Source organism: Pteronotus mesoamericanus, unplaced genomic scaffold, assembly GCF_021234165.1.
Source record: "Pteronotus mesoamericanus isolate MK-2021 breed Mesoamerican mustached bat unplaced genomic scaffold, CSHL_Meso_final contig_164, whole genome shotgun sequence".
Taxonomy (NCBI): domain Eukaryota; kingdom Metazoa; phylum Chordata; class Mammalia; order Chiroptera; family Mormoopidae; genus Pteronotus; species Pteronotus mesoamericanus.
The window spans coordinates 30,120,817-30,142,353 of NW_026555065.1; the positions used below are offsets into that span (position 1 = coordinate 30,120,817).

Genomic DNA, 21,537 nt, shown 5'->3' on the forward strand with positions numbered 1-21,537 from the left:
GGGAAAAAAAAAAAATAAGAGATCAAAATCTTACTGTTTCTCTAATTTCTTTTGAATGTAAGTATTTACTATAGATGTTTTACTTTCTAGTGAATTATCTTATTTCCTAAGAAAACAGTTTTACCCATAATTTTTTTATACTTTATTTCTCATTAAATGCCCCACATGTATGTATTTAGTTTCCCAAACTAGGCTGCTGTGGGCAATAATTGTGTCCTGAAATAGTTTCCTGTGGGGTACTAACTCAGTACTTAACAGAAAACGCCCTTTGATTCATAAGCTAATTTAGAAGTGATATAACTGGAGGTGACTCAGCTTCTAAGGTGAGGGCAGCAAGAAACCTATGAATAAGATCTGTCCTGAGGCCTGGACTGCTGACTTCAGAGCAGAGCCTTCCGCAGTTGACAGTACTGGTTTCCCAAATGAATGAGAGTTAAGTGTTGCTAAAGGGTCAGCTAATGCCAGAAGCAAAGCGTTAAGTCTCCCCTGCAGCCCGCAGCGTGCCTCTCTCCCTGTGCCCCATTGCACTGGCTGTGGACCAGGCTAAAGGCGGCTGCGCGGCCTCTGGGTACAAGATACCACACTTCCCCCTTGCTCTGAAGATGACTGATCTTAAACCCAGATTGAAGACAGAAGCATTTAGGGCCCTGAAGGCTGATGGGAAAGCCCGTTAGTGATGAATGAATAATGACCGGGGCCCTTGCTGACTGCCAGGATTCAGTTCTCCAAATTACGATTCTTTAGCCCTCTCTTTATTACTCCCTGGGAGTGCCGTGCTTGTCTTATACTCACATCTAGTCCGCCTCCCATCCGGAAACAAAGGCAGAAAGCTTCCTAAGCTTCTCTTTTCAAGGCTCAGGCCTCCACTACTTGATCAGAACCACACTGTCTAATGGAACAGGGTTTTGTCCTAACTGGAGGGAAAGCTTTGCCTCTGAGTCCTGGCCGTCACCTCAGCAGGACCCCTCTCCATAGATGGGTGGTTCCCAGACCTTTTGGTCTCAAGACCCCTTTACACTCTTCAGAATTTTCAAAGACCTCAGAAAGCTTTAGTTTATGCGGATTATGCCCATCAACGTTACTGAATTTGATTTTAAAACTGAGAAATGTTTCAACAATTACTACTTTATTTATAAATAATAAAAACCCATTACATTTTACATAAATAACATTTATAAAAAAACAACTAAATTTTTAATGCAAAGAAAGGATAAGAGGAGTGGCTTTGTTTTGCATTTTTACAAATCTCTTATGTCTGACTTAATAGGAGAGATCTGAATTCTTATACTTGGTTTAAACAATAGGAAGATAAATTGGTCTCAAACATATACAGAGTTAGAAAGAGGAATACTTTAATAGCTTTTTCAGATAATTGCGGAATTCTTTAATACTGCATAAAAACTCAACAAGTACATTCTTCCCCTTTCTCCTTTGTCCAAAAATGTCCTATATACCTCGCGTTGCCTCAGTGTCTTTGGAAGTTTTATGGAATTATCATGCCTGTGTGAATTCTCCATGCATATGTATTAAACTTTTGTTTTTCTCCTGTTTAAAAAAAATCAACAAGTAGTAGTTTCTCAAAAGTTAATTGCCATGTAGAATCTAAAACCATATTAAAGAAACTTTTGTACTTGTTTACACAAAAGTGCATTGATCTATCTTGTATGTTGAATGGATGTTTTACCCACGAATGTTTTGTAACAGCATACACTTGTCATGGGGGAACTATTGGCTCACCAAGTTGTGCAGGGCTTCCAAATGTTAACATACATAATTATAAATATTTTAAAATCACATTTTCTAGGTTATAAATATTGATTTGGATTTTTAAGTCATTGTGAGGCTGAGAGCTTGCCCAAATCCTGCATTCATCTGAAAGCCAGGGGCAGGAAAAGCTAATATTTGTTTGGTTTCATTGTAACTCTGTAAAATGACGTGCTGAAAGGAGGATGGACCTTGAGCTGATTCACAATCCTGATTGTTGCTTTTCCAGTGTGGCAGGGACTGTGACGACGTGTATTACCTCTGCAGAGAATTTGCAGTTAGTGGTGAGAACTGTAATTCTTTAATCCCAAACTGCAGGCTAAAAGAGGGGATTGTACTTAGAGGACTAGAGAAACGTATGTTGGGTGCAAGGGCATTTATGTTTTTGTCTTTTATTCCTTACGGTGAATAGTATCAGGAGAAAGAAACTTCTACATTGTCTCTTGAGGAAACAAGTTCCTGAGAAGAGCCCAGTCTAGCCCATAAATCAGTTTTCCCCCAGAGTGTTCAGATATTATCTAACCTAACAGCTATTAGTCAGCGATCCCAGCCTAGTAAGATCTCTTAGGAACATCTTTTAACTGTGCTTCTCTCTGCGTTCAGCATCCTTTTTTAAGATTTTCAACTCCTGTCTCCTGTCAGAGCCTAAAACACCCACGGGGTGGATAGACAAGGCATTAAGTTAAATTAATCCTTTAGATCTAGATCTCTTCTGGAACTCTATTTTTATATCCTTATGATGAGCCAAGACTGGGAGCAGAGCAGACATCTGCCATATATAGTGTTTGGAGGTAGAAAACTAGACTATGGGAGATGGCACAGGCTACTGAAGCACCCATGAGTCTATTCCCAGTCCTTTGATGGATGGACTGCGTGACCTTTGTCGGCCCCTGAGCTCTGCCTTGAGCGCCAGGCCTGCATTCGGGATCTTGGTGCCCTCCTGTGCTAGGCAGAGCCAGCCTTGGATGCAACAATGATGTAAATGCAGCATTTCTCACCTCTGTCATGGCACCTTCTGGAAGCGTGTATGGCATGGGGAGGGGTAGGCAATGCCTTCCCAGCCATTCTGCTCTGTCCTCCTGCTCAGACCTCTCTCGTTTTTCTGATCCTCCTCCCACACCACTGCCAATCAGCACTTTTCAGGGCCATTTAGTCCAACTTCTGAATGTTGCCCAGCTGGTTTGGGTCCCACTTCAGCAACCTTTCCTTTACTTACATAACCAGTCATGTTTCTGTATACCAGTATGAGCCCTGAGAAATTCCAGATCCTAAGTCATACCTGTCTTGGTGCCTGTGAAAGTAGCTCATGATGCAGCGTCAGCTGACTCCCGCGGAGACCCAGGCAGCACCATTCAGGAGGTGCCGGCCAGATGGCCAACGGCAAAGCCTTTAGACCTCATGGGGTGTTGTTCCTAATCCACGTCACTCCACCCCCTAATGTATTTGTATGTTTACATCATCTTTTACAATGTAAAAATAATTTTCACAATTCTCAAATCAATGGTATGACCTAATCAGTTCATGGTATGTGGTATCTTTTAAATATTCAGAGATAGCTAAGTATTGCTTTACTCTAAAGAGGCAGCAACAGTGTCTTCTTCTAATGCCTTAGCCCACCCAGAACTGATTGCTCCCCACTCTATCCCAGGCGCTGCACATACCCCCATTTTAGTATTTATTGCACGGTGTTATAAAATACAGAGAAAATTTGGTTTTTATAAAATGAAAATGTAAATTTCTGGCTTCTGAGCACCCTGAAGGCAAGAAGAACACCTTATTTAGTCTTCTGTTTCCAACATCTATTCAAACATCATTTAATCAAAATAGAATATTTAACACCCTCAATTCAAAATTGAGATACTCTTTTCTTGTAGTATGGCTCACATATGTGTCTTTTGAAAACACATTCTACTTCTCTGCATCCCATACCCCATTCTTAAAATTTTTTTTAATTAAATTTGTTGGGGTGACATTGGTTAATAAAATTATATAGGCTTTACATGTACAATTTTATGATATATCATCTGTATAATGCATGGTGTGTCCACCACACAAAGTCAAATCTCCCATCACCATACATTTGACCCCCCTTTATCCTTTACTACCTTCCCAACCCCCCGCCGTAGTAACCACCATACTGTTGTCTGTGTCTATGAGTTTTTGTTTGTTTGTCTTCTTTGTTCATTTCTTGCTTTCAGTTTTATATCCCACGTATAAGTGATCATATAGTTCTTGACTTTTTCTGTCTGGCTTAGCTTGATATTCTCAAGATTCATCCATGTTGTCACAAATTGCAGTATTTCATCTTTTTATGATGGAGTAGTGTTCCATTGTATACATGTACCAAATCTCTTTATTCAATCTTCTATCGAAGGACACTTCAGTTGTTTCCATGTCTTGGCGACCATGAATAATGCTGCAGTGAATATAAGGATGCATATATATCTTTGTAAATACTGTTTTCAGCTTTGGGGGTAGATATCCAGAAGAAAGTTTGCTGAGTCATCTGGTAACTCTGTTCTTAATTTTTCGAGGAACATTTATACTGTTTTTTTCATAGTGGCTGTACCAGTTTACATTCCATCAGCAGGGGATGAGGATTACTTTTTCTCCACAACCTCTCTAACACTTGTTATTACTTATTTTGTGGATAAAAGCCATTCTAAGAGGTATGAGGTAGTATCTTATTCTGGTTTTGATTTGCATTTCCCTATTAGCTGGTGAGGTTGAGCATCTTTTCATATACCTGTTGGCCATTTGCATGTCTTCTTGGGAGGCGTGTCTATTTGGGTCCTCTGCCCATTTTTTAACTGAATTGTTTGTTTTATGAATCTTTATATATCGTGGATATTAAAACCCTTGTCGGAGCTCTTGTTTACAAAACTCTTCTCCAATCGGGTCGGTTGCCTTTTTGTTTTGTTGGTGGTTTCTTTTGCTGTGCAGAAGCTTTTTAGTTTCATAAAGTCCCATTCATTTATTGTTGCCTTTACTTCCCTTGTCTTTGGGGTCAAATTAATAAAATCTTCTTTAAGACCAAGGGCTGTAAGTTTAGTACCTATGTTTTCTTCTCTGTAACGTATTGTTCCAGATCTTATTTAGGTCTTTGATCCATTTTGAGTTAATTTTTGTACATGGGGACAAACAATAGTCTAGTTTCATTCTTTTGCATGTAACTTTCCAATTTTCCCACACCATTTATTGAAGAGGTTTTTTTTACCTCCATTGTAACTCTTTGGTTCCTTTGTTGAAAATTATTTGACCATATACATATGGGTTTATTCCTGGGCTCTCAGTTCTGTTTCATTGGTCCGTGTGTCTGTTTTACCACTAATACCATGCTGTTTTGATTATTGTCACTTTGTAGTATAATTTGAAGTCAGGGAGTGTGATACCTCTGACATTGTTCTAAAAAAACAGGACTTCTTTAACCTTGACCAGCTGATGATATATCTTATAATTGAATGAAGTAGCTGAAGTACACAGCTCTCCCGGAGCCAGGCTGGCCACAGTACCAGTCCTTCCTTCCTATTGTCCTTCTAGCGACACTGAAGGAACTCATCTCACAGACAATGATCCGCTGGGCCCAGGAGGACCATATTCAGGACGCGGACCTAGTCCGGATGATGTTCAACCTCCTCCGGAGGCAGTACGACAGCATCGGGGAGCTGTTGCAAGCCCTGCGGAAGACCTACACCATCAGCCAGGCCTCCGTGAGCGACACCATCAACCTGCTGGCTGCCCTGGGCCAGATTCGCTGCCTCCTCAGCGTCAGGATGGGCAAGGAAGAGGAGCTGCTCATGATCAACGGGCTGGGGTAGGTCATTCACAGTGAAGAGCAAATCTGTCAGAAGAGTGTCATGTGTGAAAACTGGTTTACCTCGCTCTGTCGATGTCCCAGAATCGAATCATGTACAATCTCTGGGTACTGCTCCTGCAGGCAGTCCTCGTAGGATTACATCCTTGTCCCATCAGTCACCTTTGCTAACCCGAGAGACCAGGCTACCTGCTAATCAGAATAAAGGGACATTGACAGAAGAAGGGGAGAGAAGTCTTGGAGGAAGAAAATTATTTAGCTTGAATCTGATGAAAATAGCCTCAGGGAAGCAAGGAAAAAATTTAGAGGAAGAGACAGTGTGTCCAACCCAGCAAGAGAGACACGTTTTGAGCACTTCTGCTTTTGGCTGGAAAACTTATAAGACTTCCCTCTGAAAAATTGCTACCGGCACCTTCCTTTTCTCAGGACTATGCTAGTATCATTTTTGTCAGTTCTAGGACACCTTTTCCCATAATGATAGTTTGTATCTCTTCCTTACAAGCCATGGTATCAAAAAGATAGCATTTTAAACATCAAAAATATTTTCTTTGATTGGTTAGCATAACACTTCCATTTGGCCAATGAGAAAACCAAGGCACAAAAAGGTTCACTGTTCAGCCCACAGTTTCACTTGGTTAAAATCAAGAACTAGACCTGCAGCCTTCCTGCAGCTGAATGTTCCATCCCACCGTCCCTGAGCTGGCAAATCAAAGGAGCATCTATCAGCAGGGCCAAAAACAGGGGCTTCGAAGATACCGGGGGGTGGGGGGTAGGGAATGCATGCATTCCTCAAATTCATTTCAAAAGGAGAATCTTACAGTAAAAATTAAAAGACTTTTATGGGGAGAGAAAAAAAGCTACCAAATGAGCCCCTCCCACAGCCCTCGCCATAGAAGGAGCCCCTACAAAGCCTGGTGGTGTCTGCTCTTAGCAGCTGCAACACTGCGGGGTGGGGAGAGGGACCGCCATGCCAGGCGTCACAAGCCAAGTCCGGCTGCCCTTGTCCTCACTTTTGCCTGCAGCTTTATTTTGTGAATTTGTATTGAATGACTGGAAAACATAATCCCTTTTACATTTTGTTGTTTATAATTTTGTTGGGTTTTTGAGGACCACTGTCGTCATTGTTGCCTAATATATACTTGCCTTAAGAAAAGGGTACAGCCCTATCATTAAGAAAACTAAAATACATAGGGATAAAGTACAAGAGTAGGAAAAAAAAATGAAAGGCCCTAAGTATGTGGCGGAAGAGAAGTTCAGTGATTGGTGCTGCATTAAAACTTTTAAGTACAAAGACCAAGGGGCAACTGTTTAATATATCATTAGACAGGAATGTTTCAAAGAGAGAAAGCAAGTGCTTAGCAGAAATAAAAAGAGCATAGAATATTCCTATCAGCTAAAAAAGCACTCCACGTCTGTTCCAACTGACCTAGGGCCTTCTTATTATCTTCTCAGCCTGTTTTTATACTATCTCACCCTAGTTGTGTGTGTGCATGTATGTGTTCTCATCCCTGAATTTCTATAGCATTGAAGTAAGCCCAAGCTGACGTCTCTCTCCGATCCTTACCATAGAGACATAATGAACAACAAGGTGTTTTACCAGCACCCCAACCTCATGCGAGTCCTCGGCATGCACGAGACAGTGATGGAGGTGATGGTGAATGTGCTGGGTGCAGAGAAATCTCAGGTAATGCTACAGGGCCAACGTAGCCAGAACTCGACACCTGGACAGGAACACAGGAGGTGATTGTTTGTAGCCTCGTGGCTGGTGTGCATTGCCTCAGTTGCTCTTCCCAGAGAGAGGGAGGGACGTACACAATGCCAGGAAGAAGCCAGCAGGTGGGACGATGCCCCTGAATGGCACCCAGCCAGTGTAAGAGCTTCAGCACTGGGAGCTCGGAGGCCTTTCTCACCCGTCCCACTGGGTGGTTCAGCTGTTACGTTCACCACACTTGGCAGCCCTGCATCCTCCCGGATGGGATTCCTCCAGCGTGTTTTGTGCTGTGTCAGGAGGAGGCTGTTTTAAAGGAGAACGCAATCTCATAATGATCCCGGCAGCGTCCCTTCAGCGACACACGGGTTTCCTCTGGGAACCAGGCTCCCGATGGTGCCCTGGGCAGCCACCCATGAGGTGCCTGCCATCAGGAGGGCCCCTACTGGCAAGGGGAAGGAAGAAGTTAGGGCCCACCTTGCCGGGGGTCCTCCTCAGAGTCAGCTTCTGAAGGCAGTAGATGGGGCATGTTTCCATGTGTTGGAAATTCCAGAGTGCTGGGGTCCTAGGAAAGCAGTTCCACCAGTATTGAGAGGTGGGGGTGAGAAGGGAAAGCAGACGCCAGGGTCACCTTCCTCCTTACTTGCTTCCTTCTGATGTCAGGAGAGTGGACTGTCTCCAGAAGATCCCCAGGTAAATGTCCGGGCGCCTCAGCAAGCAGGGAGACTGCAGGTTTCAGAACCTGACTTCTCGAGCATCCTCCATGAGTCTCTGCAGGAGAGATCAGGGGCTTCCTAGGGTCCTGAGCATTTGGGGGTCAAAAGTAAGACATGGCCAGGCCCTGCAGATGCTAGTTACTTTGATAAGCAGAGAAGTCACAGTCAACAGTAATATCAGATGGCAACTGATTGCTAAATTGTGTGACCCAGATGACAAGTTCTGTAGGAGCCCATAGGAGAGGAGAACAGAAGTCACCAGGGGAGGCTCGCAGCCTGAGGGAGCGATGCTTCTGAGCCTTCCACAACCGGAGCGGCCAGTTTACACCCAGAGGACTCAGGTCTAGTCTAGTGCGGGGCCTCATTTGTCTCCTATCACCCATCTCCCTTCTGCAGTTTCCCATCAACATTCGGCCCACCCCCTCCCTAGTTAGAAACCATACTCTGGTACAGGATTGTGCAGTCTCACCTGACATCTGAGGATGACTGGGATCCTTGTTTGATGTGTTTCCTCCAAAGGAAAGATATTTCAGGAACTATACCTAGTTGCCAGTATTTTTGGAAGCCTCTCCTTAGCTGTGTATGTACGCTCCATCTCTCCTATGAATAAGCCTTGGAACAAACTGGAAGTAAGGAGAAAATTTGTTTTTCCAAACTGTTCACAGTTTGCCAGACTTCAACCTAAGACTCTCTGAATCCAGACTATCCAGAAAGACCTCATGATAGATTCTCTTCCTTGACACTTCCTACTTCTCCCTGCAGATTGCCTTTCCAAAGATGGTTGCTAGCTGTTGCCGCTTCCTTTGCTATTTCTGTCGAATTAGCCGGCAGAATCAGAAGGCCATGTTTGAGCATCTAAGTTACCTGCTGGAGAATAGCAGTGTTGGCCTAGGTATGTCCTGTTATGATTTCCACATTTGGGCTCTGAGGTGACACGCTCCCTGCTGACCACTTAATTAGGAGGTAAAAGGAAAGAAGCCACACGCATTCTGTGGGATTTTTTTTTTTTAATATAAAAGGCCCCTGCCTGGTCTAAAAACAGGTGAAATAATGACTCCATGTCTCTGCTGTCCAACCTAAGTAGAGATGTTGCTCCCAGCCAGCACTGGTGACAGATTTGTGCTGGCCTAGTCACACAGCTTTACCTCATTCATCCCTCTTGGGACCAGGGTTATAAAATGCTGCCTGAAATCGCCGATATAGCCTGGGGTCCACTCAGTTGACCATGGGGCCATGCTAATGAGACCAAGGTCATGGATCCAGTCCCTTCTTGGCAGGCTGGCTGCAGACTGCACGCCTGTCCCATCGGCCAGCCAGCCAGTGCTTTCGGTGGCTGCAGGGTGGACTAGCAAGACCAGTGTGGATAAACAGTGTAAATCTATCACCATCACAAGAAAAGCAACACAACACACATGCCTTATTAACTGTTCTGAATGGAAACCGAATGAATTTGTGGCAGATGCAGGTACACACGTCCATGCTCATGAACTCTGAAGGCTCAGGTTTCCTATTTATCAAATGCAACCTCGGGCTACCAACCTTATTTGTAAAATGCCCCCTGAAGTTTTTCTTAATTCTAGCCTAAGGACCAGACAAAGGGAAACCATGGTGACCTGATAACTATCTGAGCGAATGCTGTTCAAGGCTATTTTTAAATTCTAGGTGGTGGCCCCGGAAGCGGCCAAGTACTTTGAGTTTAGTCGTTCAAGTGACATCAGAGCCTTTACAGTGATCATCAAAAGGGGGCCCCAGGAAGTTTCATGGTAGAAAAGCACTTGAAAATATGCGGTCCCAGCTGGTCCTGTGAACTGATACTCTAACTTAATGCATATTCACAATTAGTAATGAGTGTGTATGGTGGGCTGTGGGAGGAGAGAGGACAGCAAATAGAGCTGTTCTTAAATTAGATGGGCAGTCCCCTCAGAGAACAGCAGCGTGAACCAGGTTTAGTGTGTTTGCTGCCCTCACCTGGCCAGCTGTGTGCACTACAAGTCTCAGCTGTGGGAGGGGTGGTCTGTTGGTCCCTTTCTCGCTCCTTCTTTCCTCCTTCCTCAGCTTCCCCATCGATGAGGGGATCCACTCCGCTAGATGTGGCAGCTTCCTCTGTGATGGACAACAATGAGTTAGCACTGGGATTAGAGGAACCAGACCTCGAAAAGGTAATGGGCTCTGGGGAGGCAACGTGCCTGCTCTTTTCTGCCTGTGATGCAGCCAAACCAAGCAAGTGCAGACCAGAGAATCTGTGGCCTGAAGCAAGAATTTAGGAAAATCTGTAGAGGGGATGATGAGGTTTGCTGCCCTCTTGCAAATGGTTCCAGCAGCTTAGCACAATGCGCAGACTTTGTTTAGACCACTGTTATGAAATTTCCCAAGTTTGGTTCATGAGAGAGAAGAATGAACTATAAATGCTACAGCTTCGTCCTTCTATTGATCACAACAGAAATTAAGTCCCTTAAGATTAAACAACAACAGCACACACATGCACAAACATAGGCACTTATTTTAGTGGCCAGTGACATGCCTCTTACCTGCAATCCTGAAAACTCTGCCTAAGTCCTGCCTTTATTGATGTCTTTCCTGACATTTTAAAGACCTAATCAAATCTAAGCTCCAAGCATAATAGTATCCGTACTAGTTTAAGAAAGAAAAGTGTGATGATAGTTTTTTAGTGAGTTTTGACTTAGATTCATTATTCCCACAAAAGGACTTCAAGTATTTGACATCAGCGAATACATGATTCATTTGACAAATGTTTACTGAGCACCTACTATTTGCCAGACCCTGGGGTTTTTTTTTCCTTTTTTATTAAATGTATTAAGGTGACATTGGTTAAAGACCCTAGGGATTAAGAAATGACAAGGACACCATTCCTGACCGTGTGGATTTCACAGCACAGTGGATTCTCCTCCTCTCCCTGCATGCATAAAATATCAAAATCTAAATTAGAACAACTGCATTTCAAGAAAATGGATATCTGCCAGGTTTTTGCCTGACACCTTCTAGAAGTAGGCAGATTCTAATATTCTACTTGATCACAGAGCTGAGATCTTATGGTAAATCTCTGGTAGCTGGAAGGAAAGAGTGCAATACCAATCCTAGCCTGTAAATCGCTGTGGCCTCTTCACTGGGCACCCCAACCTTGACATTGTGACTTTTCAACTGTTGTTGACGCAGAACTTGAGTCGGGACCCCTGATTAGTCAAGAACCCACTGAGAGTCAGCCAATGACTGCATTTTTGGTCCTGAAATACCATGGCCAAATGCACACGGCCAGCCTAGACCCACAGCTATCTCCCTAGATGCACCCTACATGGGCTTATTTTTTATTTATTTTATTTTATTTTTTATTCAATCCTCACCCAAGGATTTGTTTACTGATTTTAGAGAGAAAGAAAGAGATGGAGAGAGAGAGAGAAACATTGTTGTGACAAACATCGATTAGTTGCCTCCCATATGCTCCCCAACCGGGGATCGAACCTATGACCATTTGGTATACAGGACAATACTCCAACCAACTGAGCCACCTGGCCAGGGCATTAGGCCTATTTTTAAATGGCAGCTTCCTCTTGCCAGAACTTGGAAAACCAGGGAATTGACAGCACATGATGTATTTGTACATAACAGTGATCAACAGTCTTATTGATTGCTTGGGGGGGAAAAATGAAATGACGGTTCTGCTTCAAATCTACTAAATTACTTGCTTTGAAAGTTTCAGAGTCTCTGTACCTCTTCTCCTATCACTAGCTTTTAGGGAAATGAAGGCCCTTCAGGACCCAGAATTTTGCTGTCCTTACAGGTATCTTGTAAAAACCTTGGGCACTTACTTCTGTACTGTTAATGGCAGGTGGTGACTTACTTGGCAGGCTGTGGCCTACAGAGCTGCCCCATGCTTCTGGCCAAAGGATACCCTGACGTTGGCTGGAACCCCATTGAGGGGGAGCGCTACTTGTCCTTTCTGAGGTTTGCCGTCTTCGTGAACGGTGAGTCCCAAGTGTTCTGTGCCTTTCAGACCTAGGATGGCACAGTCATGGGTACATACAAGTAAAAGAATATCCTTTGCATTGTTTTCTATTTATAAAAGTGATAGGTTCTACAGGTATGTGGCAGCTGGTAGAAAAACCTCAGAGAATCAGACTAGGCGAGCGTGAAGAGAATCTCCAGTGGACAGAAATACTAAGTTCTAGTGCCAGGTGCAGCAAGAAGCTCATGGTGTGGGTTTATCAACTCTCTGCACCTGTTGTCCTATCGCTAAAAGAGGGGGCTTATTAACATCTCCTTACCTATTTCACAGAGTTAAATGCAGAGATGCCACCAGATTCTTAGACTATTGGATGGGTGGGTGACGAATGAATGAATGAATTAATGAAAATGAAGAATAACTGAAGAGCTATATAAGATAGCTACACTCCCTGGAGAAACAAATGCTATAGCAACCATAAATATTATTCTTAATGCAAGTCACCTCCCATTTACAGTGAATTCCTAGTCCATAAAAATTCTGTAGTTGCAACTAGTATAATACACTGAATATTGCATAAAATAACTGAACTGCTTGCTTTCTCGAAAATGCACCTTGTCTCCCAACATTCTGTTATAATACCAATTTACTTGTATTTACATTATCGTTAAGATTGCTCTTCCTCCTCCCAGTTTAGTTTTCCAGGCTAACAAATCCAGCTGGGCTAGTTAAGTGATTACAAAAAGGAACTGCAGCTAATAAGCAATCATGACAGTTATTCTAAGTATGATAATTTACCTCAAAGTATATTAACACGATATGATCATTATATTCCTATGTGCTTTTCTTGCTGTCTCTCTTTACCCCCATCCTACATACTTACCTTCCTACACTGTAATATACTCTATTCTTAATATTTGAATGATTTTTTTCCTGGTTTTTCCCTTTTCCTGCCTGGATCACAGACTTTGAGATGTCCGTGTTTTGTTCCCCTGCATCTCATCCCGCCAGGTTCTTAATCACCTGTCTTTTGTTTCTCTCTTTGTATTCTTCACTGTTCCTACCTGTTCATCACCAGCACTGCTACACTCCATTTTCTTTGAGACCAGTTTCAGTGTAGCCTCTGATAGTCTGTTCCACTTCCTATCCAAGTGATCACATGCCCAGAATTAATGCAGAGTTACTCTGATAATAAAGAGAATTTCTTAAAAGCAGATTTTTGAGGATTCATAAAGCTCACCAAATTGTGTAAATAGACAGGATGAATTTATTCATCTTGGCCACCTTTGCAGTCAAAATCAAGAGCTTTATTGAGTCATTTAGCAGGACTGTCTGCATTGGTTAAGAAAGTAAAGGAATCCACTGGTCATGCTTCTATCTAGATGGCTTCTACTGGTTACACATGGCCACATTGAACTAAAATCTAGACCACAATGTTAATCTGTCCTCTTTGCTATTAGGCTGTTGTATGCCCTTTTAACATAGTCTCTGCCATGCCATTTCATAATGCAACTAGTTTTAGAAAGTTAGCCAATCAGTAGGAAGACACATGCATGTTTGATTTCATGTTTATCATGTCTCTGTAATATGAAGTCTACATTTGGTTTAGGCAAAAGATATTAGTTTCTGCTTTCAAAGAATTTACAGTCTAGTAAGGGGGGTACACATGGACAGAGGTCATTCTAATAAAGTGGATAAGGCAGAGACAGAGGGCTGGAGGGCTTCATGAGGAGTAACTCACATCCTGTTGAGAAGACCAGAAAAGGCCTCATGGAATGAGGTGATGTTAGAGACGAGCTTTAAAGGATCAAATTTCCAGACACAAAGATGTAGAAGAGGTGATCCAGTTGGGGAACAGCACGAACAGTGTTTGGAAGGCTAAAGTATGTTGCACTCAGGAAACATGGTGATCTGTTGGTCTAGAGGATAGATGGACACATAGGTGACTATTGTAAAAGATAAGGTTTAAAGGGTTAGGTAGGCAGCTATAGTGGGGAAAACCAAAATGCCAACCTGGAAAGTTTAGTATTGATTCATTGTGCAGAGAAACTGGCAGATCTTTTTGACAAAAGAGGGACTGATGGGGACCACTGGGAATTTCTATGCCCAGGTTAAGATAACAAGTTTCTGCATTATATTGGTGGTGGCAGGAATGGAGTGAAGAAGGTACATTTGAAAGAAGGTACAGAGATATAATGTACAGAACTAGATGGTAGTGATGATTATGGTGGCTGGCTCTGGGTGTATTGAGAGAAAGAAACTGAAGTCACGTTAAAGCTTAGCAATGTAAGGGTAGGGAGAAAGATATGAGAAGAGAAAATGATTTGAGGTGGACAATAATGAGCTCAGTTTGGTTCATGACATGTTGATTTTTCAGTGTGTAACCCCCAAATGGAGATGCCCCTAATTGGGATTGAAGGATAAAGATCAATCGGCTAACAGTTTGGGACTGGGTAGACATGCAGATCATCTGTAGGTGAAGTAGTGGGAGTAGACTGTCACAGGGAAGAGAATGAAAAAGGGAGAGATGGAGAGTATGAGAAAGAAAGTTAGACTCATGTTGAACACCTAAAGAATGAGAGCAAGTGCCTGCAGCACAGCAGAATGATTAGGAAGAGTTTGAGCAGGAGAATGGAGTATCTTGCATTCAGATATAGCTCTGTTGCTTACAAGCTTTGTGAGTGTAGGCAAGTTATTAAAACTTTCCTAGCCCCAGTTTTTTTATACACTATGTAAAATAGAGATAATAATAGTATATAGCTCACACAGTTGTTGTGAGGCTTAAATGAAATAATCACAGCTGAAATAATCATGGTAAACTTTGATTAGCACAGTGCCAGAAGCACAGCCTGCAGTCTTGTTAGTCATCATTGTTGTTCATAAGTCTTACAAGAGTATTAGGGCATTAGAAATGGGAAGACTCTAATAAAGAGATCCCTCAAGATCTCAAAGTCTTTTATAGTAAGTCTCTGTGTGTAAGAGGTGATTGAAAAGAATTTCCTGGCCACATTTGTCGCCCCCGCTAGTGGTGAAAGATAAAAGTGTGATGGGGGATTATGGTAGACGATGGGGATGGTCATGGTGGTTGATGATGGTGGGCGTAGGCGCAGGGGTAGCGGATGGCGATGGTGGGTGGTGGGAGGTGGGGGTGGTGGGCAATGGTGAGGGATTGTGGGGCTGGTGGTAGTGGGCGGTGGTTAGCGATGATATCGATGGTGGGATATGATGTTTGAGTCATGGTCATAGGTGGTGGGATGTAACAGTTGGGTGGTAGATGGTCATAGTGGGTTGTTGAGGTGACTGTGGTAGGCGATACTGAATGATGGTGGAGTTGGTGATAGCAGGTCATGAGGATGGTGGTAGTGATGATAACAGGTTAAACTTACTGAGCACTAACCACTTGCCAGGCACTGTTCAGAGTACTTCTAAGTGTATTAACTTACGTAATACAAAAATCCAATGAAATAGGAACACTTATTCTCATTTTATCAAGTACATTGCCCAGAATCACACAGCTTGTAGGATGTAAAGCTAGGATTTGAACTGGAGAAGTTTGGCTCCAGGGACCAAACATTAGTCAGATCATTACGCAACATTGCCTTGGTAGTGCTGCCTCTCTAGTGAACAAGGAGAAAGAACATTTTTTTTCCTTTGAGTTAGTCAAAAACTGCAGCGTTATTAAATTACTTCGTGGTGCTAATGCTTTTTTAAATATGTTTTTAAAAGCCAAATCAAAAACTCTTGCTCTATCAAAATAACAGAATTGGAAATTTATTTCTAACATTATTTTACTAATCTTTCTTAATGTTTGCATTAAATCTCCTTAAACAAGATTTGTCTTTAAAAGAACTTCTTAAAGTATATAATTTTCTCCACTTTATTTTTATTAGCTTGCTAGAAGCCTTGGGGTATGTTTAACTCTGAGAGAAATGAAGCTCAGAAACTTCTACTTACTCTGCTGTTACAAATTCTGTAATCAGTTTGGGGGTCTGATTAATCCCTTCCTAATGTACATTCCAAGGAGTAAAATATTACATGCCAGTCCACAAGAAGAACGGAAAACTTCTTCTGTGCTTCCTTTGAGTACTTGGAGTGTTTCAATGATATCTTCCCCAGGCTACAAACTTGGTTGTCAAAAACACAGTATCTCCTAGATTTGCTGAATTTCTCTGGGCAGCTTTGTCCTCAGTGGCCATAAGGTGGGCATCCATCATTTAACATGTGAAGGTTATATGAGAATCTATGAGCGTGACAAGAGACATACTCTAGAAGTTCTACTCTGATGTCAGTTACAAGTTAAAGCAGGAAACAGAACAAACCTAAGTTGAATTATCAAAAATATGTATGGAATAATTACTAAAAATTGTCAGCAACACCTGCCTATATAGTGACACCCATGTGTCTGTTGGCATGACAAAAATGATGGTTCTTAGTGCAATCTGGTAAAATGGATCCAGGAATGCCTGGGTGAAAAGGCAAGTGCTGAATAACATCTTGAAGAAAAAAATGGACATAATTTAACAGAGTAGTATGGAATGAGCCTACTGAAGACTTTTTGAGCTGGGAGATATAAATCATTTAGGATATGTCAATTATATCTCAATAAAGCTGGGAAAATTCTTTTAGGGTCAAGAGAACAAAGTAGCACATTACCTTGAAGGGCATAGTCCATATAGATGAGTAAAAGAATCAGCTCATTCATTTCTGTTCATGTATTCATGTTTTTAGAGTCAGAAAGGATATAATAACCATTTTTCAGTAAGATTGATACTGAAGACTGGGGATAGTTAGGATTGAAATACAAGATGTTGTTCTTATTCTCAAATTTACAATACAATTGGAAAGATAGGCAAACTTTCAAAAAAATGACCAATGCTAAAAGATTTAAATAGCAGTTGGAGACAATTATGAGAAACAGTGTTACTCTCAGGAGACACTTCAGGCCAGGGTGGCAAGAGGAGAAGGCGGAATGGGAGGTACATTTGAGATATGGCCACTGGGGGTTGAGTGCTTAACATCTGTGTTATACCTTCTCACCGATCCAAAAGTATGTGCAGTCTCCTCTTCCCCACCTTCTTCACTCTGCCCCTGGACCTCTTGAATCTCTATCCATGAAAAGATGATGGAAATCACTCAGCAGGGGCAGGTAAAGGCTTACAGAGACAAAGGCAAGGAAATGGGACTCCATCTAAAATCTTAAAGTGAAACAGCACCAAAGCCCAGAAATAAGTAGTCAAAACAACACAAGTAACAAAAAATAAATTACTCAAAGAACCCATGGCAAACCAATGCCCAGGGCACCAAAAGCAGGAAATCTGTGCCTGGGGGAAGGGACATTTGAACCTGTTCTTTTCACGCTCAGTGAACTGTTCAGCAGTTCCTGCCCACAGCTCCCTGTCAGGCCCATCAGCAGCGCTGGCCGAGCAGCTTGGCAGTGAGCTCGAACGTCCAAAACCCATACGTACAGGAATTCTTTGTCAGTTATTTCATTGATAAGAATGGTAAATGAAGTCTGACACCTAAGTAAAAAGGTGGATTTTAGCTGAAATAGTAAAGCAGGGCAAAAACTGCATCATCAACACTGTTCACACACACAAAAAACCCAAAGGGACCCAAAATTCTAGACACATGGGCAAAATTGTAGCATGATTCTGGGATTAAACACTCGTCTCCAGAATTCTTAGGTTACTGTGCCAGTCCACCCTGCCAGGCTTTCATTTAGTCCTTTGAATCATCCTGCAAGTGTACGTTTCCATCCTTTACCTCTTTCCTGACCCCCAGACTTGTCTATCCAGTAGCCTACTTAATAGTTCCACTTGGCAGTTGAACAAACATCTCAAATTGTTTACATCTTATGGCTGAATTTATAATTATCTACCCCAAATCTGTTCTTCTCATAGATCCCCCATCTCTCTTAACTAGCACAACTTTGCAGATTCTCAAATCAAATCTTAGGTGGCACCCTTGATTCAGCCTTTTCCATTTTCCCCAAATTCAATCCATCAAAAGTTCTGTTGATTTGATGTCTAAAAGATATCTGAAATTCACCAGCTTCTCTCCATCTCCGCTGGCCACTTCCGACTCTGAGCTGGCATTATTTTCCACCTGGACCACTACAGTAGCATAGGAACTGGTTTCTCCGCTTCTGCTTGCACCCCTACATCAGTCAGCCTCTGTTGCATAACAAGTAACTTCATAATCTCACCGGTGTGTATTATACTATCACTAAGCATGGATTTTCTGCTCACATATCTGCAGGTTGGCTGGGAAGCTCTGCAGCAGGTCTGTGCACCTGCTGGGTTGACCCTGTTCCACTCGTCTCATTCTACTGTCCAGGCCCAACTCTGTTCTTCACTACTTGCCCACTGTTCCCTGCTGAGTGACTGGCATGTAATACAGGCTCAATGAATGGCTGGATTAATAACCAAATGTGCAAATAACCCCTGGTTTTCTCTGTTCTGTCACAGTATTTTATTGACACATCTTCAACTCCCTTTCCAGGCACTAAGGAGGTGATTTTATGTCTCAACTACTTCCACTAACTTGATTGTACAGGTTCTCTACCACCATATTTAAGTTGGCACTTACCAAAAAAGGTATTGAGTCCTAGCCATCACCTCTGCCTTGTGATTCTCTAAATTAACTAAATGAGAGTATCTCTGGACTCATTCATGCTGGGCCCCCAGTGCTCTCCCATATTGCACCGGGACTTAATTGAGTATATGTTCATTTTCTTAGGACTAATTGAAATCTGAGAAATCAGGCTCTTGTAAACAGAGGCTGATAATTGTTTGGGTAATACAGTGATGCACAGTCACCCTTGGCTTTCCCTCCAGTCATTTCAATCCTCCATCTTGAGTTGCAATAGAATCCATTCATTTATTCAAAAAATATTTTTTGAATACCTGTTATATGCCAGATATTAACAAGATGCTTGAACATGAGGAGTTAGATAGTTAGGATATAATTTCCTGCTCTTATTAAGTATTCAGTCTTATGAGAAAAACTGACACAAACAGATACAAACAATTAATTAATCATACTTGTGTTCCATGCTTCAGGCAAGGGGACAGGGTGTTTGAGAGGACCAGGTCCTCTGGGTCTTCCAAGTTCCAGCTTGTTCTGAAGGACGAAATGGAGTTAGCCAGGTCAAGATTTGATGTCAAGGGAATGAGAAGGAAAAAGACATTTTAGGTAAAGAACCTTAAAACAACAATGGCAGTGAGAATATAGAGAGTAAGGGAAGCGATGGACTGATGGTAATATCATCACGTCCCTACTCATCATCCTTGTGGTGAGAGTGATTTCTTCAGGGCAAAATGGGCAATCAGTTAATTTCCGTCCAACTTCTCAGGAATGTGGAAAGAAGATAGTAATGTGAAGACAGTAGTGAGAGCCTCTGAAGCAAGTCACTGTGAACCGTCACACTGTTGTGAAGCTCTGTTCATTTTGGAGCTCAAGCAGAAATGTTGTTGTAAGCCCTTGGGCAAAACTAATCTACCTCAGATCTCTCTCTCCCTTGTAAAATGCCCCTCAGGGTCAATATTCAGCTTCCCTGCAGTGGATTTGGTTGGCATTCCCGCCTGCTGAGCTATAGGTAATTAAGAAGAGAATGTCTCTCTCTCTTCTAATCATACCATTCTCTGCACCTTTGAAGCCTTTGGAAGTTCTTTCCCAGGGTCCCTTCTCTAATTAGCAGCAGTGCTTGCACTTTAGTTCCCCCTCTTGCAGGGTGCCCTTTGTATCCCCCACAATCCAGTAATCAGGGAACAGCTTCCTGAGTCAGCTGGTAGAGCCAACCTAATTAGCTTAGATCTGGACCTGAGATTCAGATAAAATAAGGCTAATGTGGCAAATGAATTTCAACAGCAAACCTAGTGTAGAGCTCACAGTCTGGTTTTTCAAATTCTGTTGCACATTATGGTCAATGTCCCATCAAGTTCCATGATGCTGATGACTGGGAAGAGCTCAGCTGGTTTCAGCCTGCTGGTAATGACTGGCTGGCTGACCCACACGGGTTTCCATCCTGACAACTGAAAGACTCAGAGTACAAGATTTAAATAAGCTGATTAACAGGGGAACGTTCCCTCTAGTTTTAACACAGAAAATTTCAGTTTTAGCTTCATTATTTTTAAATTGAAAAACGACAGCTGGGGGAGGGGGTGAATATATGTGTTCCTCAATAATTTTGAGGACCAAAGACAATTGAACAAGTGAGCGATGAGTTTATCTATGACTAAGAATATTTGCTTTCAAGTATGTTGAGTCTCCTGGTGATTTTCTCTAAGTATCCCTGCTGTGATTAAACTCTATCAAATATAGATGTTAGTTTCAACTAATAGGAAAGCTTGACCTTAGGGCTTCGCATCATCACTTTATCTGAGCTTTTCTACAAACCGCACAGTGTCACTCACTCTCTCCTTGGTTTCTGTTTTCATCGGTTCTTTCCACGGTACCGTTATTGTGATTCTTTTACCCTCCTAGCATCTCCTGAGAACTTTCCTCACATGGATTCCAATTTAATAAAAACAAATTCCTTTCTTGATGTCATACATTAAATCAAACTTGAAGAAAAACTTCTTTACAAAAATTTTAGCCTTCGAAAGGATTGAACTATGAAGCAGTGATTGCACACTGATGGGCTGTGTAAATGTAGTTTAGTAAAACTTTTTCTGAATCAAGTCACACAATTCTAAAACTTAAAGAGGTATATATCTACAACCTTGAAGTTCACTTGAAATGCAGAAGGTTGAATGATTTTAAGGAAAAAAAAAAAAAAAAGATGTCAGCAAGCCAACCTCTGGACCAGGAAGGATTGCAGCAGGGACATAGGGCAGGCTTTCCAGGGCTGTGAGACCCTCCAAATGTATACAAATGTGGAGATAGGCACATGATGAGGAACTGAGGCCTCCTGCCAACATCCACCTGAGTGAGCTTGGAAGCCAATACTCCATGGACAGTCAAGGCCTCAGAAGACTGCAGCCCTGGCCTACATCTTGGATGGTATCTCACAGAATTTCTCCAGCCAGGACCACCCTGCTTAGTCACTCTAATATTCCTGACCTACAGAAACTATAAGATAACCAATACTGTTCTTTTAGCCTGCTAAGGTTTGAGGTAATTTTTATGCAAGAGTAAATAATTAATACAACAGCACATCAGGGTACAACCTCTATTACAGAGCTCCATTCTCTGAGAAATATCTAATGATTTTGTAGAAGAGTTTTTCTTCAGGCTTCATCCAATGCACAACATCAGAAAGTCTTATCTTTCAGTATAGGCCAAGAGAGAAATTCTCAGACACAAATTCATATTTTATCAGAGACAGAAGGTGTGTGTTGTGAAGTTGTTTGAACAGCTGTCAAACTGCTTTTGACTCTTAAGTATTGGCCCTGAGAGGCATTGGCTGTCCCTTTCCACGTGTGATAGTTCCACTGCTTAATCACATCTTTGGGAAATGAGAGCCTGTTTAGTCATCTGTAGCTCTTCCAAAGAAAAATACCAGCAGAAAATAATTCTCCAACCTTTAGCCTCTTATAAAGCTATTTTAAATATCAACATATCCAAGGCATCTTGA

The 21,537-nt window shown here is 42.1% G+C and overlaps 1 protein-coding gene across 1 annotated transcript in view; it reads left to right on the plus strand.

Annotated features, from left to right (window-relative positions):
- RYR3 (ryanodine receptor 3) overlaps positions 1-21,537 on the plus strand; it is a 509,318-nt gene that overhangs the window by 364,490 nt on the left and 123,291 nt on the right. Inside the window, 5 exon segments of the mRNA XM_054565625.1 lie at positions 5,305-5,578; positions 7,148-7,262; positions 8,765-8,894; positions 10,058-10,161; positions 11,847-11,982. Coding sequence (XP_054421600.1) covers positions 5,305-5,578; positions 7,148-7,262; positions 8,765-8,894; positions 10,058-10,161; positions 11,847-11,982 — 759 coding nt within the window.